General features: G+C 36.7%; 1 protein-coding gene across 12 annotated transcripts in view; it reads left to right on the top strand.

The window, feature by feature from the left end:
* The window catches only part of stxbp5l (syntaxin binding protein 5 like), a 144851-nt gene that overhangs the window by 43353 nt on the left and 74052 nt on the right, over window positions 1-27446 (top strand). For all 12 annotated transcript variants that reach the window (XM_023337433.1, XM_023337435.1, XM_023337434.1 and 9 more), the window contains exons 3-4: window positions 17568-17649; window positions 23431-23531. In XM_023337433.1, coding sequence (XP_023193201.1) covers window positions 17568-17649; window positions 23431-23531 — 183 coding nt within the window. The remainder of the gene's footprint in view (window positions 1-17567; window positions 17650-23430; window positions 23532-27446) is intronic.

Consider the following 27446-nt stretch of genomic DNA (forward strand, 5'->3'; position numbering starts at 1 on the left):
TTGTCCAGGGTCCACTATAGTTATTGGCAGAAAAGCTCCATAATACTTTAGGGAGGTTTGGCGTTGACCCTTTGCTGCTGCAAGAAAAGGAATAAGCTGAGGAAGAGCATGCAATATGATTGGAATACCTCCTGGGCACATTCTACAAGTAGGAAAACTCTGGGCACATACAAATCTTGCTGGAGATAATTATATTTCCCAAAGCAGCCTTGAAAAACAATGGTGGAAGTTTGTTGTATGTATGCTGTGTTTTCAATATAAGTAGGTAGAAGGTTTATACAACCTCCAAACAGAACAGTTTTAGACATCCGAGGCTGAGTGTGCTGACTGCTCACAAGGCATTGTACACCCTGCTTACACTCGGTTGTTTAACAACATGTGCGAGTGGGAGGACTTCAGTGTTTGGGTGACTGCCTTAAGCAGTCACCACCATGTGAGCCAAGTAAAACTGTGTCGCTCCGGAGCATGTGCACAGTTAACATCTGGCAAGGGTCTATCATGTACGTAAGAGCAATACGGAAAAATATACTGTATATCATTACCTTTGTCTTTGTTTTTAAAATTGACAAGCTACAAATGCAGTTGGCCTCAGAAGCCATGATCCTGAATAGTCAAGTCATGTTTTCCTATAAGGAGCTTCTGTGTATTGTATTCATTTATAATTCACAACCATAAACACTAACACAGCTGTGCCCTCTTAGTTACCTGATGATGTTTCCATTTCTTCCCATGTCTGAGTCTTAAATGCACTTGATAAGCACCACAGAACACTTAAATACACCAAATAGAAATGCATTACAGAGCATTATACAATGACAGGCACGCTGTTCCATTTAAATCTCATCTCACTGTATGATAATACTGTAATTGTGGATCTGTGTACACACTGTAAGATTTATGACAGATTGTGTTTTTCCACCATGAGGTTTTTGTCCACAAAATAACACACAATACTCACCTTTTAGGAACGGTACACTGTACATGTGTAAAACTGATAGCCAGTCATTGACTTGTAGTCAGTGGTTATACTATTGTTGTATTGTACTATTAGTCATGTACACAAGTCGTCTTAAAGCTCCTATGCATTTGTAGGAGCTGTAAGTCGACATTGTTGAAAGAAGTTTATGGGATGCTCTGTGTGGTGGTTTGCCTCTGATCTTCTAGGGGCCACTGAAAACATGTGGAAAAAGGTTGGCTTCTTCTATGCAGTACTTCAATGCACTTATGCATCTACTTGTGGAGAAGATGATTTGCTGAAGTTCAAAACGACCATGATAAAATGGCTTAAAATGCAATTTAAGTTACTCTGAATTTGGCAAGATTCATTAAGCCATATGGGTTGTCTCAGTAGCAGTGCACAGAAATTTTTCCTCAGATTTCTCTCAGGTTTACAGAGAATCAAAAAAGAAAAGTCCAGTGGTTGCAGTATAAATAAAACAATAAATCCTACAAATGTTCTACCGTCACCACATTGCTTACAGTGAAGTGACAGTCTGCATAATAAACACATGACAAGTGCTCACATAGTTTAATCTCATCCAACATCTTTAAAGTACTGACTTTAAAGATGTCAGTACTTTAAAGTACAAATTATGCACAACTTCTTAGTTGTGCATAATTATTCCAAAAAAGAAAAAAAGAACTGGACAAACATGGTTAGTGGATGATTTTCTTTTAAATCAACTGACAAGTATTACCAAAGCCAAAAGCTGCACTGAGTGCTTTTAAAATGCTGTTTGCTCTGAGATCAACTGATAGCAGCTCTGACAAGTGCAAAGAATTTGTAGATTTTGTCCAATTCTCAGCATTGGAGGAAAACATAACCTCAGACACCTTAAGTGATTCTTAAGAGGCCCTGACATATACTTTGTTCCTCACTTAGCCATGGTAAAATTGGATATCTGAAGTAACAGGCTGTTTGGATGAAATTGCAAAAATTCTTGTAATCATTGGAAATAACGGGTGTTAAAATGTTGTCAGAAACATGTGTCCACCAAAAAGCTTAAATTCTGCTGCACCCACTGCTACATCACAGAGCTACTCACATGGATGCTCTTATTTTATTAGTTTTACCAACATGTTTTGAAACACATATGTTACCTCTTCATGCTCTCAAGATATCTCAAGATGATGCTGTTAAACTGGGTCCTTTTGGTCAGAGTTGTTACAAAGATGTAAGCCAGAAAAATAGATATTGAATGAATAATAATTTGTTGTTCAGTAAGGCATTCATAGCTTAATGCATGATTATTAAATATAAAAGTATCTATTACTAGTGCTTGTCCTGAACTTTCATTATGCAAGATTTATGAGTGAAAGTTGTTTATTGCTTAGCTGACAGATGTTTCTGAACACCTGGTGGAGCGCCTATTGAATGATAAAATCCAGAGAAAATATGATGAAAACTGCAGAGGAAAAACACAAACTCTTTAAAGATTAAGTCTTTGCCTCAAGCAGACACATTTCGAGAAGCATTCTTTTCAGTCAGAATTCACCTTCTTGTCATTCGGATAGGAGAGGACTGTTTTGAGTCAGCTGCTCATTAATGCGTGCTATTCTCTGTCAACACAGAGAAAGTGTTACTGTTAGCAAGTGTATGCACACCATCTTCGGTGTTTATTCCCAGACAGCTTGTTAGTCAAAGAGGCGATACCACAAGATACCGGAAGCTGAATATCAATGGAACTTGTTTTTTTCTCTTTTTTTATGAAGGTAAAGTAAAAATAGACATTTACAATAACCACCTTTCCAATGTGAGCAAAATATCTGAATGATCATATATCCCACTGCAGATTTTTGTTCTGTTCTTGTTTCCTTTTTCCATTTTTTCAGATCAAATTAACTATATCTACAGACTCAAAATGTTACATAATAGCTAGCTAGTCAGATTAGATGGAAAATGTTTGTGAACCTCAATTTTCAATCTGTCCCACAAATTCTAAAATTAATTTAGGTTGGAACATTAGCTATTGGGACACATACAGATAATGTGATATATGTGTGTACATACTTGAATGGGGGGAAAAGTATTCACCACCTTGCTTTACCCTTTCTATTGCTTTTACAAATCAATCATGATCAACAAAATCTAGGTTTTTGTGACCAAAATATTGCACAAAAAAACCCCTTTAAAGTCAAATTGAAAACTGATTTTATTTTAACATAATAACAACAAATAAAAATGTTTGAAATAAAACAGGAGATTGAACAAAAATATTCACCATCTTTGATGTGACTGACCTAAATCAACAGAATCCAGACAATTTGTTCTTGTTGTCTCACAATGAGTGAAATTGAGATCATCTGAGTCCAGTGACTGTGTGACAGTGATTCCAGTATAGGAGGGTCCATTCACTGGTATTCCTGGCTACCATTTTGCCACGAAGACAAAACATAACTTCAAGCAAATCATAGAAAAGGTTGTTAAAAAGTCTAGAACAATCTCTATGGGAGGTATGGGAGGTAAAATGAATCCAGCAAAATAAAGGGAAATCCTGTAGGACGATTAGATTCCATCTGTGAGAGAACTTTGGAGAACATTTATTTTTTAGAAATACATCAACCTTAAACACAACAGCTAAAGCTATATGGTTTGAAATGGTTTAAAGACAAAAGGGTGAATGTTTTGTGGTTGTTAAATAGGGCTGTTCATAGCCAAAACCTATGTAACACGACTGAGCTTGAGCAGTTTTGCAAGAAAGAATAGAGCAAAATTACAGTGTTCAGATGTGCTTACCTGACTGACACCTATTCACTCAGACTCTGTGCTGTGATTGCAGCCAAAGGTACATGTACTGACTGTAAGGGAGTGGATATTCATTCAATCACTTACTTTAAGTTAATTTTTTTTTATTGTCATTGCTTTGTGGAAATTAGCTTTCACTTTGACATTAAATAGGTTTTCTTTCTAAATCTTTTTGTCAACAAAGTCAAATTTTGTTGATCATGACTGATTTGTAAAAGTAAGGCAAAGGGGTAAAACATCCAAGAGGATGAACACTTTTCATAGGCATTGTATCTTCTTTTGTCTTATTGTTCGCCTTGGCCTCCACCACTTCTTTTTCTTTCCAAAAAAACCCCATCTGTCTTTCTCCCAATTACCCCTCATTTATCCAACTTTACAATAGCTATCATTATCTTCCGCTTCCCTGCTTCAACTGCACCCTAAGTTTCTCCGTTTTCTACCAAATGTCTTAGCCTTGATACATCGAGGCAGGCAAAGAGGCAGGCTGGGACAGGCTGCAGGTCATAATGATGGTGCTGGTTTCTATAAAAAGCCTGCAGGCAGCTGAATCGATAGCTGCAGTTGTCAAGTTGTACCTTATCTGCAGAGAGAGAAAAAGGATCTTGAGTCTGTGCTGGTTGCTGAACTTTGTGAATGTGTGTCTTTTTGAATTGGTGCGGTTGTAGCAGCTATTCTTGATTAGAAGGGCATGTACCCAGAAAGGATTGCCCACAGCAGGACCCTGTATTAGCTGCACTTAATTCTGCAGAGCAGAAAATCTGTCTAAGCTTACCAGTTTGGTACTTGATGAAAAGCTTAGTGCTGATTTTTACAGTTCTGAAACACACATACTTCTTGTAAAAAGTAGTACAATATCAAAAATATGTATTTTGTAAGTCATAACTGTTTAACGAAAAAACCTTAGCATGTCTAATTAACAGCAGAGTATTTTAAGTTTTTCTTGTCATGACTCCACTGTCTCACTGTTTCTTTTTTTATTTATTTAGATTTTGATCTGAGAGGCAAATGGTTGTTTCCCTCAATTCAGTTCAATCAGGAAATTGATAGCTGTGATTGAGAATACTTTATTAATCTCAAAGAGGAATATAATGCTGTTGTTGTAAGTTACATGAAGCAGGTTTCTTCAAAGAGCTGCTGTAAAAGCTGATGATTCTGGGTTGGACCTATTAGTCTGTATTACAGCAAGTCTGAAGAAGCCTCTGCCAATAGACACTCTGTGGTTTTGTGACAGTCTCATAAAGAGACTAGGAGTTGTCCATAATATTCTTCATTTTATGAAGACTCCTTCTTTGTTCAGTCATCTCTCCAGAGGTTCCAGAGCCATCAGTTGTCTTTATCAGCTTGTTGAGCTTTTTTTTTTTAGGTCATTGGCTGTGACCCCAACAGATGACGGCAGAAGGGATTGTACTTTCCACAAAAACTTGTGCAATATGTGCCGGACCTTGCTACAACATTGAAGGATCCAATATTCCTCAAGCAGTGCAGTCTGTTCTGTCCCTTCTTCTATAGTTGCGTCTTTAGTCCAGTCTCTTGTCCATGTGAACAGTGAGATATTTATGCTACTTCTACACCTCTGATTCTCCCACTTTTAAAATAGAATTTGACATAATGCTGCTTCTCCTGAAATCTACAATAATCTTTTGTGTTTTGATTGTATTAGAGATAATTGTTTCTGCAACGTGCCTCTAGGCAGTCCACCGGTTCTCTGTATTCTGCTTCTTGTCCGTCCCTGATATAAGACTGCGGAATTGTTGTTGTTTTTTTGCGGATGACAGGACTCTGTCTTGTACTGGAAGTCTTGAGGTGTACAGAGTGAAAATGAATGGTGAGAGTACAGGCCTATGATTCATCTAGTCTCAAAACGTCTCTACCTACATGTGACAATATTTTTCACAGATTTCATTATTACAGGTTGCTTCTTAGCAATGAATTTATATTCCTGCAGAGAAAACAATAGTATGATCTGATTTGCCAGGAGCAGGTCTTGCTTTGAATATGTTTGAATCTCCTTATTCTATATCTTAGCAATAGCTGAGCTAATGACATCAAATGCAATGTCAGCAAAAGCTGTTGGTGGAGTGTACTTTCTTGGTAGATAATATTGATGAAATCTTTCATGCCAGCAATCACGCATTGCTCATTATGATTGATGGAAGAATCATAATGTCTCTGTCTCTGGTCCTACTCTGTGTTCACAGTAACTTATTTTCCAGTCATCTTTGAATTGGTATTATTTGAGCGCTCCCTACCTCACAGTATTCAGTTCCAAAAAAGGGGTGTTTTTTTGGACAAGTATATGTTAGAAGGAGAAGTAATGCCCAACAGTCAAATGGTTTGTTCTTGGTGGAAAAGAATATATGTCAGAGAAATAACCCTCAAAATCAAATTACAACCATGTCTATACCCACATCTAAACCAGATATTGATAATCAATCCATCCATCCATCCATTTTCTTCTACTTATCCGGGGTTGGGTCACAGAGACAGCAAGCTAAGTAGAGAGGTTCATAATTCCCACATATTGATAAACGAGGCCAGTTTTTGTGACCTTGTGAAATCCAACCATACAGGCATAATGGCAACTTGGTGTGTAGGTTTTTGTCCTATAATTGGTGGGTTGCCAGTACAAATCCCCACTATCTGTCATCAAGTCCTTGGCCTTGGGCTAGACATTGCATCCTCCCTTGCCTGCTTGTGTTGATCAGAGAGCCTAGTGGTGCCAACTGTGTCTTACGAACAACAGTGCGTGAATGTGTGTGTGTGTGTGTGTGTGTGAATTATTGATTGCAATATAAAGCACTTTGGTGTCCTCTGAGTTGATAAATGGCATATACTGTATATGCTGGTCATTTACTATTTACAGTAGGCTTGTTTTTATTTCGGGCCACATTAAGATCATGAATGTCCTCAAAGGGTCAGTTGTGGCAGGATGTATAGCTAAAACTATCTATTAAACTGTTAAAAAAACTACAACTTTCTCTGCATTGGATTTTTACTTTTTAAGATGCATAATATTAAACGTTTTTTCATATTGAGGTAATTTGACCCTATAATAATAATAAAAACATTTAATTTGACAGATACAACAATATTTAAGCACACAATTGTTATCTTGAAGTTTTATGTCTGTGGCCCTCTGAGGTCTAGGAGGCTACGAAAATACTTGTGGCCCGTGGGTCTCGAGTTTGACACCTGATTTACAAAGTTCAGCTTGTGTTGGTTTTCTGTTTGTTGATCTGCTTTTTTTGAGCTTGCCTGCTAATGTAGACATCCAAATCTACACTGCCAGGTGTAGTCAAATGACAAATTATAGCACTGAATGCTGTTATTTGATCAAGTATTTATGTACTGAGAACCCTGGAATCTGCAGTCTTGCTTTAACAAAAAATATTTGACTTATTTAATGCGTTTCCTACTTTTACAAGGATTCAGTAGTTGTCTTCTCAGTAGTTTTCTTCCTAAAATAATGTGTTTTGTACAGTAGCTTTGCAGCTTCTCTGGGATGAACCTTATTGCCTTACTGAAGTTGGTTATCTGAAGGTTAGTTATTTGCTGAGCTGTTCATCAAGATGCAGTACAGATTAACCAAAACAGTGCACCCTGTTTCCTTTGCTTATATTTAAAAGTCATTCTTTATACCTTCATGCCCTCAAAAGTTGTGTTATTCGAATTGACTATTTTGTTTCCAATTAAGAAACCAAATAGTGTTTCACTATATTTTCTCGATAGGAGCACTTACACTGTACATGTGCCATGTCTTAACATTATTATTGTATAAACAGAAGAAACATTCAGATGGACTTGACCTAGATTTTCTGTCAGGAACAAATTGTACAGGCTTTATGATTCATGGAGACTCAAAGCTGGAGGCAACATTCTGAAGGTAAACTGAAAATGTTGAATTGATTCACTCGTTTTTCAGCGCAGGTCAGCTGCCATTTTCTATCCTTGTGTGCAGATCATGAACCAGGAATGTTGTGCTAATAAGGAAGTGTGATTCACACAGCCTGTAGGAAATGTCGTATCTGTGTGTGTGTAACTTTTGAAGGCTGTAAGACTGCTGTCACAATATTCTATATAACATTGACAGTTTATAAATATCAAATTATATCATGTCCATGAAGTACAGGTGCAGATTATGATGTCTCCCTACCTAATAAAGACAGAGTAAGGTATTGTGTTTTACTTATTTTTTCTAACCATTAAGGAATGAGAGAGACATATAAGAAGGAACAAAAAGCACAAAGGATGATGTGATTATAAAACTCAAATCAAAATATTGCTAACTGCAGTAAATACAATATTCCACAGAGAACATGACAAGCTCTTTGTCTCAGAACTAGATAAACATTAAGGTAAAAGAACTTAAACCTTATAAAATAGATTCCAAATACTTTGCTTTGCATTAAAATAAGTTTTACTTCTTTTAATGCAGGCTTAATGCAGGCTGGATCTGCGTATATAAAAAAATATATATATCAAAGCAAAACATGCATACAAGCATTTCCATTGATAAGACTCAGCTCTACTATGTAATCAGTAAATAACAAGCTCTGTCACTGATGATCAGTTGAACCTTTGTGCAGCACAGATTGTGACCAGTCTTTGAATAAAGAAAATTAGTCTGAGTCCAGATGTTCTTTAGTCTTTTAATCACTGTTATATAAAGAGTCAAACAACCAATTACTGAGCATGACAGATGTCTTCTTTCACTTCTCTTATTACATTAGAGCAAACCAGTGTAAGAAGAACTTGCATTCAGTAAGTGGTATTTATTGTACTGAAAACATGTTATTGTAACATATTACAAACTAAAACTCACAGGTGGAGTTTAAATTGTTAAGTTAACTTGGTTGTTTTAATGTTGCTCTGAACGGCAAGAAATTAAGTGAATTCTGGGGAACATCAAGTCCTGCCAGTGAGGTATTGGTGTCACTTTTGATGCACTCTCACTCAGAGTACTCGGTATAGTATGTGAATTGGGATAATTGTGACACAACAAAATATGGAAAAAACTTAGGCTTTTCCATATTTTTTATAGTGATTTAACTTCTTATCTGTTAATTCAGTTTAAACAAAACTTTAAATATGGGATGTTTTCCAACAAGTCGTGTAACAATATATAGACTAAGTAGGAAAAGCTCATTCTCCAAATGGGTTGCACTCATGTTTTCTACTATAACTGAGCACTCACAGTCACACTGACCCTACTGCACTCAAATTCAGGCCCCATTATGCACGTCCAGGCAAAATACAGGCAACATTACGTTCAGTGTTTTGCCCAAGGATACTTCATCATGCACTTGGGGGAGGTCAGATTGACTGTACTTTCCCCACTGAGTCACAGCTTCCAGACTAAGGCAGAGACATAAGTACACCACCACACTGCATGTAGATATTCCTTCTCATTTTACTATAATGTAGATGCTAAATGATGCTGAAAGTAATTGCTTGTTTTATATCAGACTCCAAATCTATCAGGTGTCTAGACACAAAAATGTTTGTCATTAAAAAAAACAAAAACTTATTTGTTTCTGACGCATGTTGCTTTCCCCCTTTATAAAAGACCTGTTTGTTTTGGAAATAATAGAACATCCATCTTTTCATTCAAATATTCTAAAATAAATAGATTTTGAAGAAAACAAAGAAATGTTTTGCAGCTGGCAGCTGAATGACAGCACCAGGGAACTGCAATAGGTTCTGTCACAGTCTGAGAGTCAAGTTACAGGGATGACAGGAAACTAGGCGCAGCAGGTAACCTGTGAGGGGTGATATAAGTCTAACCACTGAGGAAGAGCTCTGTTAATCTCCCACAAATTGTGTCCCGGTTTGCTCTGTGGTCACGGATTGGGGTAGACTAGGGAAGCAATAAACGAGGAGATAATTTTCTCATTGCCTGCATAGAAATCTTTTGCGGTGTAAATGTAAAGTAAACAACCTGAGAAAAAAGGGCACAGGATGGATTAACTGTGAATAAATAGGCTCTAAATTGCAACCTGCAACAACTGGAGACTTAAAAATGAGATGTATCCAGGAGGATTTTGGAGTTGAGCAAGTTAATTTTTCAAATGCATGAGAAGATCCAAAGGGATTAAAGCAGCCTCCAGAAGAAAATAGCAACAAACCTGTATTTCTGTGCGCATTTATCTCCAGCTTGTTTAAAATGTGGTGTAGTATACACACATTGGAAGTAAGACCGTAAAGCCAGTTTCACACTACATAGTATGACTCAAGTATTCTTCATCTTGTGTTCTGCTGCAGACAGTTTCATCTGAACACAGGTGGGATCAACCGTTTATCCTGGGGCTTCATGTGAAGCTGCACCGACGCAGAGATAAGCATGAAGTCATTTTTTTTATGTCTACAGCGATGTACTTCGGTGAACTTGAAACCTAACCAGTAGCTACTGTCAATGGAAAACCAAGTAAGCAAATAATTGCTTCAAAAATCAGAAAGGGTAAATATTTATTGTCTATATTATACTTTTGAAACCTTGATACTTATTTACAATATTAATTTTCTTTAATCTAGCTTCATTTACAGTATTACAGAATTTATTATATAGTTGTGATGTTTTTAGGCTATTTTCCAAATGCAAATGAAAAATGTAATTTAATCTTTTTGTAAATTTTAGTATATCTTTTGCATTAGTATTAGTATGTTTAAATGGTGTCTTCTTTCACTTCGTTTATTACATTAGAGCAAACCAGTGTAAGAAGAACTTGCATTCATACATACAATACATATGTATATACATATGGTCTATGCTTGACAGAATGCATTTTACCAAACATTCATGACATGTTTAAATTCATGTTGGTATTTCAAAATTAATCAAATTCTACATGCCGCAATTATTCACTGTCACTCACTCAGCTTGCAGCAATGGTGTCTATCTCCGGCTTGGATGTAGGGGACTACACCTTCACATCAGCTCGTGTTTTGACAGTGGCTTGTGTGTTTTGATGCAGTCCCTAGTGTGATGGGAATTTGAATTTGGCGTGCACAAAGACTCGCCCGTCGGGTAGAGGAAGATGGAGACTTGCAGAGAGATGGGTTTTAGTCTTTCATTCCCTTTGAAGTTGGTTTTTGAATCACACAAAGATAGTGACGCACATTTTCGCACTGCTTTACTGAGCACATCTAAAAATGCTCATCACACTGATTTGCCATGCTTTCAAACTTAACTATGTTCTGATCTGTTGCTTTTTTTTTTTGCAGTGGTGTGCACGTTTTGTGGAATTACAACTTATGTACAAAGAAAAAAAAAAAAATCAACACAAACTTTACTGAAGCAATACAAAGAAAACATGGAATATACAGCTGTAAAATTACAAAAAATACACTTCTAAAAATAAGCACATTTGAAATGATGACACATGATATGATTTTAAAGTACCAAAAGATTCTATTTTCATTATGAAAGAGAATGGCAATTTTAACATCTATGCCAGGGGTCTTCAACTCTAGTCTTCAAGGGTTGATTGTCTTCCAACTTTTAGATGTGCCCATCAAAAGTCTGAATTACCTCCTTAGTATTCAGTCAAGTATTCCAGGGTCCGACTAATGAGCCTATTATTGGACTCAGATGTGTTGAAATGCATAGACATGTCTAAAAGTTGCAGGACACCAACCCTCAAGGACTGGATTTGCAGATGTCTAATCTAGCTGTTGGTTCAGGAAAGCTCAATTTTCTATATACGTTTCCCAGTAAAACATGAAACATCTTACAACTGTAAACAATTTTTAGTGTGCAGCCAATAAAGGTGACAAGTTAATGTTCTAAGCTCATTTCAAGAATTTTGCAAAATGTTTATACTCCTTGTGCTTTCCCACATTTCATCACATTACAACAAAACCTTTACATATTTGCTTCAGATTTAATTTGTGAAATCAACAGAAGGTATGGCATACTTATGGAATGGGAGTCAACACTTGTAGACAAGCCTTTTGGCTTGCAGCACTCATTAAAGGGAACTTATTTCCCTCCAGTGACTTGATTCTTGCTGCTCTTCCACAGAGGCCAGATTTCTGTAATGTAACTAATTGTTGTTGTGTCAACAGTTCCCCCCTCCTGAGCTCTGGGACTCCCAATAGAGTTGCTGTGGACCTCTTGGCCTCTACTTTGATTAGTGCTTTCCTTTCTTTGCCTCTCAATTTAGGTGGAAGGCCATGTTGTGGTAACTTTGCAGTGGTGCAGTAATTTTTCAATTTTTTGAATAATTATAGTTTGCTACTTTAAAATCAAACTAACTTTTGTGTATTTTAGAGTGTTTTTACACATTGTGTGTGAAAAATGTCAAGTGCAGTTTTCTGGTTGTGACAGCAATCATTTCAAAAACATAACTCAGACATTTTGTACTATTTCATCCAATGCTCACCGCAGGGTAGTTTTCTTTTGAGCTTTTGAATGCTTGAAAGCCACCTGCAGCACAGGCTTTCAAAACTGAAACACTTATCGACTGCTTTGTGTGAACAGGCCTGTTCTTTTCACTCTGTGCGTCATATAGGTCGAATCGCAGATATTCCCTTACTGGTTCGGTGTCTCGATGTGGGTACATGGCCACAAAAAGGCTGCTGTTCTCTTCGTAAGCTTGAATTGTTGGTATTTTGTTGTTTTGTTTGATTGTTTAGTAAAGTCAATGTGGATAGGATTGTATAAAAAACTAGGGAGAAGTGAAATTAATAAAGCTTTAAAGCCTGCCTTGTAAAGCTTTCATCTTTTTCTTGTTTTGTCTCATAGAACCACAACCATCCAAGCCTCTTATTATGATTTTAGACTATATAAGATCAACAACAAAATATGGTCAAATGTGTTTTCAATGCTATCCACAAATATAAATGATATGGTGCCTTTAAATTCAAAACCAAATGTGTCAATACTTTTTAGGAATGTCTCTCACATTTCTTTAGCATTAGGTCTGTGGTCGATATCTCAGCTTGTGTTATAAATTTTGAGACTGAATTTTCAAAAGTTCAGTAAGATGGGATTGCACTTTTCCAAATTTTCCAAGTTTTAAAACTGATTTTCAATTGTATTTGGACTTTGACTGGACCACTCCAACACTTGAAAAGGTTTTGCTGTAAACTCTTGTGTCCCTGTTTGTATACTTAAGGTTTCTTACTGAAGGGTGAACCTCTGATTTGGTTGCACATTTTCTTTGCAGCCTCTTATATGTTTCTTTCACGATTGTCTTGTATTTGGCTCCATTCAGCTTCCTGTGCAGCACGCTCAGTCTATAACTCATACATATTTGGTGTAAAGAGAGACACACAAGTTCAAGTTTTCAAGGGTATAGTTTTCAGACAATGTCATCAGCATATCTACTGTCTGCCACAGACAAATAAAATATGTACATTTTATAGTTAGGATGTGGCAGTGATATATTTAACTGAATTCTAACCATTGTATAACATAAGAAGTAACCATAAAAGTATATGAATAAATTATGGCAAAAACTAACAATTACCTACACAAGGATATGCAAAAAATCCTATAGAACATGTTTTTAAACAGATACAAGCCAACCAATAGATTATTGATTGATACTAGATAGTAGTTATGTTAATGGGCGAAAGTAGTTATCAGATACAGAATCACTAATTTCTTACTTTAAGACCTGTGAGTAATCCAAGCACCTTTTTTCTGTGCTTCCTCCTTCCCCCACATGCACACACAGTCTTGCTCTCTGTCTCTCTCCCCCCCTCTCTCTGTGTTGAGCACATCAGTATCTTGCCCAAGGACACATCCTCATGCACAGCGAGAAGTCAGAGATCAAACCACTGACCTTTTAATCAGTGGATCATCGCTCTGTCTCCTGGGACACACCCACCAAAGGCATGAATCCTGACTGTAACCTGAAATTGCAAGCTGTATTTTGAACCTTGAATGGTCGGAAAACATCTTCTCTGGTGCACTTGCAATCTGTTGCCTGGTTCAGCAGTTCAGCATATCTGAGGCAATGGCTGCTGCTGTTGGAGATATGATATAGTGGAGGATTCTGGCCCATTGACTATAGATCACATTGTAAAAGTGTAGCAATGTGTACATTCTGCTCCATCAACCTTATTTTATGGTTGATGGAGCATTATTTTATACTGATAATACATTACACTGAAGCTTGAGATGTTTAGCTGGACAAAAGTACATAGTTTCATCACTTATAACTTGTAAATATTGCTGAAACAGGCACAATAGCATTAGAAAATAATTTCCAGAGCAGTACAAGGGCTACGTTTCCTTCTGGTGTTGAATAAATCTGTCTTTCCCAATATTCCTGCTTTCTTTTAACAGAAAATATTTTCCTAGAGTAAGTATTTTTTTAATACATAATATATTTTTTACCCTGTCAGTCAACTGAGCATATATTTGATTACAGCTCAGACAATCACCTTGCCTTGAGCTGTTTGAAAGGTGTAATAGGCATCCAGTGATGTTAAGCAAGGTTGACAGAAATCTCTTTGGGGAAAAGGGGAGGCTGAGTCGACCAGTCACATCATTCACCGTGTTTTGTAATAGAACACTACAGTTCATATGCTCACAAAATAACAGGGCACAAACTAATATTCTGTTCTGCTCATAAAATGAGAAAACAATTTGGCTTTCTTTATAAATAGAAAAAGGTGGATAATTGCCAACACATATTATTTGGGATGAAATTAAAATGCCACTACATTTCTTGTCAAAGTGAAGTCAGTCTTATGAAGTGCCACCTATACCTAAATGACTAAGTAAGAAAATTTGTATTTGGTTCATTATTTCTTTGTTGTAATAATCTTGCCAACAAATTGTATGTCTTTCAAAAGTCTGTTTATTTATTTTTTAATTTTGCAAGGAAAATACATTAGTAGGTTGAGCAGCACAGTTGAGTATGTGGGTTGCATTCATAAAAAAAAAACATCAAGTCTATCTGCAATCGGATTATGAAGAAGAAAATTAAGCTTTTATCTGCAAACTACAATTTTAATCATGTATTCAAATTATGTTTTGTTCCAGTGATTGAATAAAATAACAACCAAGTAGAGTAAATTGCAAGTAGTTGTTTAAAAAATGATTTGTTATTCTTACTCAAAAATAATAGATGCCTAAAGATTTTGATTGTGAGGAGTAGTTTCTGAGCCTCTGCTCTTGAGTGAGATCCAACAAGCCCCGTTTTCATATTATGTTGTTTCTTCCTCCTGCTGATTTCCACCCGTTTAGAAATATGTTTGTTGAAACATTGAGAACTTCCTCTAGTCTCCTGTGGTCTACCCATAATAAATTAAATCCAATTTTGTTTGCCCCTCAAAAATCTTTTTAAACACATTTAGTGAATATTGCATTCTTCTTTCATATAGGATGTCACTCCACATACTAGCACATTCTTGAAATAAAAATAAGTCAAATAATAATAGAAAATATGACAAGGCCTGAAATACATATTGTAGTAATTGTAATGCTAAAAGTATTAATATATTGTTTTGTATCAATGCAACAAAGAAAATTTTGAATGATTACGTTTTATTTTAAAACGTTGGGGACTGGTTTGATACAAACCTATAAAGTTAGGGTACATTCACACCAGCCCTGATTGGTCCATTTGAATCAAACTGTGTCATTTGTGGAGGTTTGAATACATAATTGGACTCTGATGTGGACCAAAAAGCGACCTCTGGTCCTGCCTAAAATCCTAGGTCTCACTCTGGTGTGGTACATATGTAAGCTTGGCATATACTGTACATGTGAATGCCAAGCATACAAGAGACTTCTCTTGTATGCAGAATATAGAGCAGGGCATTCAACCAAAACAATTGCAAGAGTTTAGTGCTAGCAGGAGAAATGGCTCATGGTGTTTTACAAAAGAGAAATTTTACAACAGCTAAAGTCTGACACCACTCCATTTTTGCTTACATTTTGTGATGAAGGAAGTTAAGCTCATGAATTCCTCAGAGTTTTTCATGTTGTTCAGTGATTCCTAGTGCAGTGGCCCCACAGGCGTTGGGGTAAATACGTTTTGCAAAGGGTTTGTTTGACACAGTGTGAAAGCAAATCACACCAGCTGAAAATGTAACAATTTTGGTTTCCAATAAACCAAGCTGTAAAAACCCTCTGGGTTGCACTGTATTTTATTTAGAGAGGTCAGAGAAAATGGACTGAATACATATCCAAACTTTTCAGATTTTTCCCACAATCATGTGCTACTCTGTGTTACTCTCTCCAATAAAATACATTATAAGTCAAAACTGTGAAGGTGGAATTTAAAAACAAAGTAACAAAGACATCTGCCTCAACATTAGTTCAAGTCTGTCTATTTTACTCAAAGGTTTCACAGGCAGTCTTTTGTTGATGGCCCCATTATCTGTGCAGCTGTAATGTTAAGCAGGGGTGAATCACAGCTTCAAAAGCACAATGTTTAACCCTCATTTTCTTAAATTAAAGGCTTTTCAATGCACAGCCCAGAATTGCCAGAATGACAGGAACAAAGTGTACCTTTAATGTCCAGTGTGCACCAGAGAGGGAGGAACATGGTGCTGCTTTTTCTCTTTGCTCTTGCAACCAATTCTGCTCTTTTTACTGCACAATATCAAATCATGTTTCTTTTTTTCTGATCTATGTGGCATAGAAAAACGCATAGCTTCAATTTGATTAAAAAAAAAAATTATTAAGATGAATACAAAGCTTCTCAAAAATAATTTGACAGTTTAATTTGACAATTTATATGGCCAGTGATACAAATTAAAAAATGTATCACTTATAATTTGAGATTTCTTTTCAAAACTGTAAGATTTAAGAATATTGCCAATATAGAAAAGATTCATAATTCTTGTTTTAACTTTTGTGAAAGAGATGTAGCTGGAAAAAAAAAAAATCAGTTCATGTTTTTTCTCATTACCAGAAAAGACTAGAATGTCTTTACCAACAATAAAGCTAGAGATTACAACTACATTTTTGGTGCTGCTTAATATCAACTAATGACACAGAAAGGCCAACAATTTCTAAGCTTCAGACCTAATACTAAATGTGTATATATTGTTAGTGTGCAGATACAGGTACCTGTATTTGAATGAAACTAAAAAAAGGAATAAATGTTCTCAGTGAACCAGATAGACAGCAGGAGCACACAGAGAGCAGGTGCAGGTAAAACGTTCCCATACATCATACTATTATATTTTCCTTCCAACATGCATCACAGTTTGATGAATTTTCTTTTCTGAATTAAGGTTTCCGAGACATCCCCAACCCCCCAAGCTAATAGATGAGGCTTAGGGTTTTTATCTGGCCTAGATTATCTTCTCATGAGAAAATATGGTTTTTATCAGACTATTGTTTGCCATGGACTGTTTCCATGGACTTTATTGTGCAGCCTCACTGGACAATAAAGTCTAAAGAACATTTTGTTAAGAAATGAAGGAAAGAACATTTTAAACTTTTAAGAAGGTTTAAAATGTAAAATAGTGAAAACAGAGGATCAGTTGGCAAACAAAAAGGCTCAAATATGGATAATTTCTCCAAGTTGTTTCTTTAAAGTTAATTATCATCTATAAAATTTCTGTCTTTTCAAACAACTGTGAGTTTACTGTGAATACAAAAATGTATAGTTTGAAAACAAAAAATTATGTAACGCAAGAGCAACTTTCAGGCAACAGCATTCTCTCAACACAGCTATGGTGTGCCTCTATATGAAAATTTGTTACAATCTACATTCAGGGATTTAAATGTTGATGTGCTTTAGTCGGTAAAGCTGATTTTGTCTTTTCTTTTTTGGAAGTGCTGAAACAGGCTCCTGTCATTTCTTAAGTGAATATTACAACATAATAGTCCTTGACTCGTTGGTGCCGTCAGACTGGGCCGACCAGGGGTGGACTGCTACTGTCAACATGAGAGCGGAGCAGCTGTTCTTCAACTTCAGTTCCTCATCAATGAGGTAAGCCTGAATCTGTGAGAATGTATTCAGAAAGTTATGATTTTTTTTTCTTGCATACATATGATACAAGCCATGAGTCTTATTTGTCTTATCCATAAACCTCTAGGGTGTGTGTGGACAGTATTTATTTTGTTAGCACACAAACGTGAGCAGAAAACTCCAGGTGGGTTTGGTGTGAGGCCTGAAAAAAAGCATAATTTGGAAAAATGCTTCATTTTAAAGGAAATGTTGGAAATATTTATTGGATGAAAAATAGCAACCCCTTTCACCACTGAGTTTTTGTTTTGCACAGCAATAGCATGAGTTGGTTTTGTAACCATGTTGCATGAACAGATTCAACATTTTGAATGTGATGCATTAGGTTCATCAGTTGCCATTGAGTCATTGAAGCCATAATTTGACAGACATATCTGGAATTTAAAATAAAAACATTCTTGCTCTAAGCCAAGTTTATGCAGGCTACATTTTAAGTAAGTGATAATTCATGAAACTGTTCTACATATGAGCAGATTAAAATGAGCTGGTGCGGGATGATGAATGCTGCTGAGCTTGTTTTTCCAAAGAGCTGCTGTAATGTTAAAGCTACTGGTTCTTGAATGATGATGTGTTCTTCTTATAACTTATTTTTTCTAGAAAAGGGCATGGTGTACTAGCAGAAGATTCTTTAAATCCTGTAAGTTTGATATTTCTTGGTTGTCCATCAATTCCCACAGAGGCTTAATTGAATTGAAACCCTTTGGATTTTGTGGGGCAGGTCAGCACCTAAAACTTGTTGTGCTCACCAGGAAACACTTTAACCATTTTTGCTTTGTTATCCTGGTGAAAATGTTTGAACACCACATGCATCAGTAGACAATCATCCGGCCTTCGGTTCATAAGTGTTCTTCCATTTGGACCACTTTTCATAAACTTTAACCACTGCAGACTAGGAACACCACTTAAACACTGATGTTATTGAAAGACTTTGATCCATTCTTCTTCCGTTCACAGTTTTGTACTCAAGCATATATCCACCCTAGCAGGAACAATAATAAAGAGATAAATAGTGTTACTCACTTGCCTTGTGAATAGTCATATTGTTATGTCTGATCAGATCTGTGTACAATGAACTAGCCTTCAAAAGAATCATATTGACAAACAATTGCTCAAAAGCAGAACAATCTGCTGTAAATTCGTTAAAGACAATTCTTGTTCGGTAACAATCAGATTCTGTTTTGTATGTAAAATGTATCTCTATTTTTTCTACTTTTTCATTCTGCTGTAATCTTCACCCTTTCTTTATGGAGTGTATATTTTTCGAAGCCCATCGGCTCATTCAGCCTGCTTCTTCATCACTCACTGGCCTGCTTGTGATGTGTCTGTGGCAATTTGAGGATGATGGTAAAAGAAGAGAGAGTAGTTTGTGTGCTCTCTGACAGGTACTGACTTTGGATGTGGGCGTAACATTGCGTGTGAAAATCTAAGCACTCAAATGTGTACTAAGTCTGTGGAGAAGAGCAACAGAGCATGTCTTGTTGAAATAATGCACATTAGACCAGTATTTTGGGCTCAGGTGGATTTGAAAAATCCCACTATATACACAAACTTTCCTTACCAGGCTATATTATACTGTTTCCTTCCACCCAACTTTCTATGAGGATAGAGCAACTGTGAACAGCCAGCAGACCTTTAGTAGCTCCCTCTCAATCCATGAGGTCAGTAGTTTGACACAAGATGGTGTAGGCCATCATAAATATATACAGTATATACGTAAGCTGTATAGTTTGCTGGTTTTGCTGCTCATTATAATATTGCTGTAAGCATACATGCACCATCCATGTATTATCTGCTCACCTTTCTTTTTGTTGCCATCACAATAATTACACACTGGCAGTCAGGTAGATTGTACCCTGTCAGCTGCTCATGTTCTTGTTCTCCTGCCTGGGTTAGGGCAGGCATATTTGTATTTTCTTTGTAAGGTGGTTTTGCACCTTCTTCGAATCCATGCACTCTTGTCTTTTTTGCATAATGTGGTTATGGCTCACAGGAACATTTCAAAGATTAATTTTGAATATACTTATTAAATGTATTGAGACCGGGAATTGCTGAGAATCAATATGTTGGATAAACATCTAAAAAGGAGTGCATTGAAACTAGAATTCTTTTCCAAAAGTAATTTGGATCATTTCTAATGTCAAAACACATTGCAGGATGTTGTTTTGACTAAATGCATTCAACATTTTCTTAAATTTGTTCTGAAACAAGAATCATTTTAAGAATACAGAGCAATGAAGAGTACACCTCTAGACATTTTCTCTCTGAAAGTTTGCACATCCATTTGACAAATCCATTTTGCCGTAATTGGAAATGACTAATTCCTTCAATGCAGAACAGCTATAATCCAACCCCAGGGGAGCAATTACATGAGATGCAGAAAAGAAAATGAGTCACTTTGAATGGAAAGCTGTTGGTAAGGTAAAGTTATACAAACAAGTTAATTTTCTGAACTTGCTAGCATCCAAATCATTCTGTCTGTAGAAAAAAAGGGAAGGCTATTTTCTATAGCTGTAACTGTATTTCACAAAAATCTTTGAAAGAATTATATAGACCAGGAAAAACAGTCAGGAGGGAAAGACTTTCAGTACTATAGTAGCATTAGTATTTTTGGAGGATAGGTGTAAATAATCTTCTTAAAAACAATTGTAACAAGTTACTGTTCAACTCATTTTCTGCTTCCCATAAATTAATGGATTTGGAGAATCAGTGGGATATGTCACCAATGTGGAAATCAGTTGGAAGCAGTCCATGCAACATTACAGTCCTTAATCCTGTGATTAGGTTTGTAATCTAAAGCTAATTCTCCCTGGGCTCTAGTCTTTACAGCAATGCTCTGCAGGCACAGCCTCAGTGGGAATTCAATTGTAATCTCAATTTTCTTCAGATGTTGGGCTGACGCCAATGTTTTCTCCAATATGATGTGTCATTTTACTTCTTTGCTTAGTGCAAATCCTGTAAATATTTCCTGGCCTAATTGCAATTTTTTTTTACTCTTGAATGCAGTGGAGTCAAACAAATCCATGCCAGCGCCCAAAGGGAAATTTTATTGTAATTGCAAATATAATATGCATGATTACAGAGCAAAAAACAGGAAAAGGAATCTGAATTGTGTATTCCCTCTGTAGAATTGAAAAGGAAATTAATGCAGAATGGTATTACCTCCAACGTTCTTGATGTAGCAGTGTTGAAGGATGTGGCAGGTAGTGCGGTCCATTATGCTGAGCAGCTTGGACACCACTCTTATTTATTTAACCAGAACTACAGGTTGTGGGGGAGTACCAATGACAAAGCAAGCTGTTTTTGTCTGTTTGTTCAGTTTCTTTGAGCAACTATGCAGACCCAAAAGATTAGGGGTAAAAATATAAAAAATATTCTCTCTAGCTGATAAGAGATGAGTTATGAAAAAATAAAAATAAAAGAAGACTCTGCTTTTTGCCTTCATGCTTCATATCTTGGCGATAACATTTTCTTTTAAGATCAAATATGTCTTCTGATTCTTTTCATTCCCTCTAAAAAGTGACTGACTGCAAAGTCATTTGAGTATTCCTGTAGCTGAAAGAACTCAAAGTTGTGCTGGATATCTTATTTCTGCGGGCTGAGGAGAAACTGTTCCATATGTGGTGCTACTGTTTTCTCATTTGCACAACTGTTGGGCACCACAAACTGATCTGTCAGAAAAACAATATTCTAGATGTTCTGGAGATACTAGCTGTATTATTTTGAACTTTTCTGTGCCCTCCCAGTGGTTCCCAAGATTTTCTGCTCCCCCCCCCCCCCCCCCCCCCACCCCGCCCCAATGGATTACAATACAAAAAAAAAAAAGATAACTGGTCACACATATTTTGTTTTCAAACTCCGCTGAAGTTTATTTCACACTTCAGGTTCCAACAGAACACACTACAAACCATCTTTACAGTGAAACACTGTTGTGTAACTGGTTTTATTTTTCATTCATCCATATTCCTGAGACCCAGAGAAAAAAAAGTTTTTGAATTTCTTTTTTTACACTACATGACTCTTTGGAGTGAAAAACATCACTACAATTGAAAAAATTTCAAAACATGTTTCTATTTATTTTTCAGAGTATGTCCTTTGGAGAGGACATCGGGACTCTCTTGTGGCAAATATGAACACATTTCGAGGCCCAGGATGTCCTCTCTAAGGACCAACAGGATTTAACACAGTGGCATGTATGGTTTCAGAGTTATGAACAATAAACCTATGTGCTCCACAGAGGACAAAAATGTATTGCTGGGTCTCAGGAGGATAATGCTTCCCACACCCCCCCTGCAATGGCACTGCGCCCCCCATAGAGGGTGTGTCTCACACTTTGGGAACCACTGCCTTAGTGGTACTTTTAGCACAGTGTAGCAGTTTTATTTATTTATTTTGTTTGTTTGTTTTGAAAGATGAGTGTGAATGAATTAACTGTCATATAAAGCTAATTTCCATCAACAAACTAAACATGAGCTCTTGAAGCACAGTTCCTTTGTTTCATCTGAAAACTTTCAAAAGAAAAATTCTGTGGAACGCTTTTGCAAAACTAAATTTTAAACAGAAGAGGACAACACTAAGCTAGTAACAGTTACTGCTGGGTGTCATGCCATGCTCCATTTACTGTAACTATGGGGTTGGAGCTTGGAGCTGTGAGTGACATCCAAAAAAATGTAAAAATCTGTTCCAGTTCCAGGTTTAAAGGCTGTCAGAATTTTCTTACTGATATGATATTTAGTACCTGAGAAGAGAACTCTAAGTGATAATTTACTGTGATACAAATCTTCATTAAAGGGGAATCTGCTTTTTTTCATTGTGGTAATCGCTAGTTTTTATTTCTTGTTAGCTTTATTGCATTTTGAGATCACAATCTTAGTGAATCATTAGTGTTTATGCAAATGTATCTTTTTGCATGTTTTTGCATTTCCATCTGGATCTCTAATGCTTCTAGAAACAGTCCAAATGCTAAAAATATGGTATGCACCTGCACAATCTCTATGGTGCCACAAACATTCATGTTGGCTACCTCTGCCAGCTGTATCAATCTGTCTCATCAGTTTTCATTAGGTGGTCAGCTAAGCAAAGTTCAAACAGGGACCCTCAAATCCAAGACTTGAGGTCTGGCTTTCTGCAGCTTTTAGATGCGTCCCTGGTCTAGCATTCTTAAATCAGATGGCTTAATTAGCTCCTCAATATGCAGTCAGGTTCTCCAGAGTCCTGCTAATGACCTCATTATTGGACTCAAGTTTGTTGAAGCTGAGACACATCTAGAAGTTGTAAGAACCCTAGAAATCTAGAACCCTGGATTCTAGATTCCTGTACTTTTACAGGTTTTGGAGTTGTTCAGAAATAGCCCCAAGAGACCGACAATCAGATACCAACTCAAGGTTGCATAGATACTCAACCTGGGTTGGAGCAGTCAAATGGATACATATTTAACAATAGTGAATGTTTAGATGGCTGGTAGTTATTGACATAGCATTGCATCCCATAAATATAAACATTTCCAGTTTTAGCTTACATCATTAAACCAGGCTAAACATCATGTCTGTCTGACATCCTTACACCTTGAGGATTTCTTCACTTTTCTACTTATATCAAAGTAGCATTGTGTCTACCACAATTATTGGAATTATTACTCATAATGACTAACAGAACCTCACTTCAAGCAAACCAAATTCTTTCATAAGTCAAATTTCTTTTCTGCTTGTGCATACATTTTCTGCTAAAATGTCTTTTCTTTTTTTTTAGGGGGCGCTGGTTACAGCCTGTGCAGATGACACACTACACCTGTGGAATCTGCGCCAGAGACGACCAGCAGTCTTGCATTCACTCAAATTCAACAGAGAGAGGTTCGAAAAAATTCAGCTTGATTGACAGACACCTGATTTGCACAAGCAGATACCAACACTGAGTGAACACACACTCCACACCTTACACTTGTGAAAAAGGAATGCACCGGCCAAAGACTTCTTCTGATCTGACTCCCATTACACAGCTGACCTGTCTGTGCCCATCATGCTGTACCAGAAGATTATTCTACCAGTCTTGCTGCTGTGGCCAAATGAATGATTTTAGGTTTGATTCTATCAGAGATATGGCCCTTACAGCTATGGTAGTGACAAAACCCCAGAGCTGTCTTTGCATTTTAACCCTGGAACCACATGAAACCATTTTTATCCGAGTGCTGCACACTGCCTTCATGGAGGAGAGCTTGTAGAGCAAAAACCAAACAAAAAAATATATTGGTAATGGCAGCCTGGTCATTCTGTGCATGGTGGTGCATGGCTTCAATTTGATTTGTTATTAAGGGTCAAATGTGCAACTTTGTAAACGTAGTGGTTCTGCCAGGGATTTTTTTGCTGCGTGAAAGAACTGAGTGGCTTTCTCCTACAGAGGAGCAAAGTTTTGCCCTAAAGTTCCTGTAACAGTTTATTTCAGATGCTGTTATGCCTGATATCTCTTCAGGGTCATGAGGGTAATAGAGAGAGGATGTTGCTGCTGTGTTACTTTTACACAAGATATAAGGTTACACATGTAATGCTAAAATACAAAACCATTGCAGAATCTTACCGATTAGTCAAAAAGATCAAAACCTTTTTATGATTTAAATTTAACAAAGGCATACAAGTAAATCTTTTTCTGTGACTTACTTTGTCTTTAAATAACTGGTTTTTCTTCATCTGAGCTGAAGTTTCTAAAACCTGCTCACCTCGCATCTAAAGCAAACATGTCTTTCAAGATTTAAATGTCAAACCTCTTCTCACCCTCTGAATATGAAGTATGCTCTCATGTGAAAGTCAATATGCACCGGTTTTAATCCCTGACTTTTCATGAGTCTGTCAATTTACAGCAGCTTAATGTGAGCACTCTCCGCTTCCACCTTACTGCAGCAGCCTGGTCTCTGTTCCCACTATTAAACTTTAACTCAATTCTGTTTTCATAATCTTTTATCATCCAAGGTTTTCAACTACAAACATAAAATTAACCCACTTGAAACTACAAAACATCTTTAATAACAGCCTCTAATGATCAAGCTGTTCTCATTGTTTTGTGTAAGCATTTTCTGGTCCCCTCAATATCATAATAGGATTGCATAATAATAATAATAAAAAAGTTGAACCTATTGTTTAGTCCATGGATGGTCTTGGAGAGGTCTTCTTGGGTGCATATCAACTCTGATCCTATAGGCCACATAAGTGTGAAATTAGTGGGAATGCTTTCCAAGGAAGCTGAGGTGAAAAACAGAATTGATTGATAATTTTATGCTACATCTTTCACAACCAGTAAAACCACAAGGAGTAAAAATAAAGACCTACAAGGGGAAGGATAACGGGGAAGAAAATCTGTAGATGGTGAGGAAATGGCTTTAGACGTACCAGCAGAGGAGCACTGTTGGAGGATGACCGGTGAAGCAGCAAAAAGATTATAAGGGTAGTCTTGATCTGGTGAAAAAGGAACTGATGAAATGGGTTATGAAACATGTTTACTTAACCAAGCTAACAAGGCAGCTCAGTTATACAGGAAAAAGTTGGTGATAACATTTTGAGATAGTACAGCATTTATGCACTAATGTTGTTTTTTTGTTGTTGTTTTTTTTCCAAATTTTCTGACTTTCTTCAGTATCAGAGACCTTTTGATGTCTTTGAAATACTGCTTTCTGTCCTTGTGTCAGCGGAACGGACATTTAATGAAAATGGTGCTGAATTTGTTGAACAGTGAATGCATTTTATTTAACAGTGTGCAGGGTCACAATGTCACTGTGGGTGTTAAATTTCTTTCAGCAAAGACATTTGCTCTCAAAATCCAATAACTTTTAACAGCGGTTTGCTGATGATTGAAATTATTTTAAAATAGCTGACCTTTAGAAAGATGCGCTGCAAAAACTTAGCATTGAGCAAAGAAAATGAATGACTAATATTTTCAATGTTTTTTTTCCCCCAATGTTTATCGTATTTGTTTGTGATAAAAACTTTTACCAAATTCCCAACCTGAACACATAGGTCAACAGAGAACAAAACGTGAAACTTTTTCATTATGAAAGTCAACCAACTTTCTCACTGAGTAGCTATCTCATGGATAGACACATCCATTTTAAGTTCATGATGTCACTTTCATAATGCTTTTGAAGACTGTGACTGTGTTGAGAGTCAAAGTCATTACTGACTCTGCCAACAGTGCTTAAATGTAGGGTTGCAATGGTACATGTTTTCATACCTAACCGTCATGGTACATAAATTACCCATCTGAATTTAGACTATCTATCAAAGGCATCACCCTTATTATCCAGGTAGAGAAATAACATTTCTAAAGTTCTCAACAATAACAGCAATGCAAAAATGACTGATAATAATGGCATGCAGAAGATTGAGTACCAACTGCTTGTTTTTGATTAGCAGTCCACAAACTTTTTCTGGTGCTACAGCATAATATGTGGAAGTATGGCAAGCCATTGCATCATATATTTTAAACATTTTCAATGCTAAATAGGTAGCATATCTCTGTTATTAGGCCATAAGGCAAAACCTATAATTTGGTCTATGCTTTTTGTTCCGTTCTACAAAAAACATCACATTAAAATTGAGGTAATCAATATTTGTGTGTACTATGACACCTCTACTTGAAAGGTAACCAGGGCATGGCTTTTTAGGAAGTACAAGGAATCAGGTCAGAGTTTATGGGAAGATGACTTGAGCCAAATAATCAGCAATCCTTAAGAAAAACATATTATTGGCTGCAAAAATGTGAAACTTGGTCAGAGAATAACCTTCCATGAAGATAATGGCAAGTCCAGATTTAAAGCAAATTGAGAATCTGTGGGAATCATAGACATTCTCCATCCATTAACTTTATCTATTTTGCAAAAATGAATGGCAAAGATCTGCTTTAATTTGTGGAAAATTTTAGGGATCATCTCTGTAGATATGTAATACATATAAGCTACCTTTTCTACTACAGTGGTAAATATTTTCTGAAGTGATTTCCAGAAAATCAGATGTGTTTGTCCTGGCTCTGGTGCAAAATGGTAGGAGGCAGAGCCACTTGCTCACAGCGGAGGTGCACTGAATCACCATCTAAGACAAAAGAAGAAGGGAAAAGGCATCATGAGTCACCCACTAGAGGCAGAGCAGTGCCTTTCCAGTTAGCTCTGTGTCTCTGAACCTCTGACAATTAGCACCCTAACACCCTACTGGGACCCAAAACAATAGTGTCTGAAGAATTGTTTTGTGACAACTGTCAGCCAGCAGCTTGTGCCTGGCAATCTCCTGTGACTGGCATGCTGCTGTCAAAAAAAAAGAAAAAAATAGAAAACGCAACTGAGCACAATCCAAACAAAATTGATTTTTGCAATACATGACACACCAGACAGTTTCTATTGTGTTCCTCTCTGCAAAAATGAGCTGTTTTAGCTAATGTAGTCATCATCATGGCACATGTCTGTTGGTTAATGATACAGTAAGTCTTTGTGGAATTGCTTTAGCAGTTGTCACAAGTCACGCAGAACAGATGGCAACGTTGCCAATTTCCTGGGTGATGCAACCAAACCACTTAATCTCTACATCTGTTTACTCCATTAAGGGTATTTGCTTCTCAACTGGTCTCACAGAGCCTAGTCAAAAAGCAGCTAACCGCACTCTGTTCCTGTCTTCTTTAGTTATTACACCAGTTTTTTACCTTGTTCCTCTACTTTGTGTCTTTTCCCAGCACAAGTGAGTGGCTTGATATTTTGGATCATTATCTTATTGAAAGATTCAGTGATGGCCTAT

Source organism: Xiphophorus maculatus, chromosome 7, assembly GCF_002775205.1.
Source record: "Xiphophorus maculatus strain JP 163 A chromosome 7, X_maculatus-5.0-male, whole genome shotgun sequence".
NCBI classification, from domain to species: domain Eukaryota; kingdom Metazoa; phylum Chordata; class Actinopteri; order Cyprinodontiformes; family Poeciliidae; genus Xiphophorus; species Xiphophorus maculatus.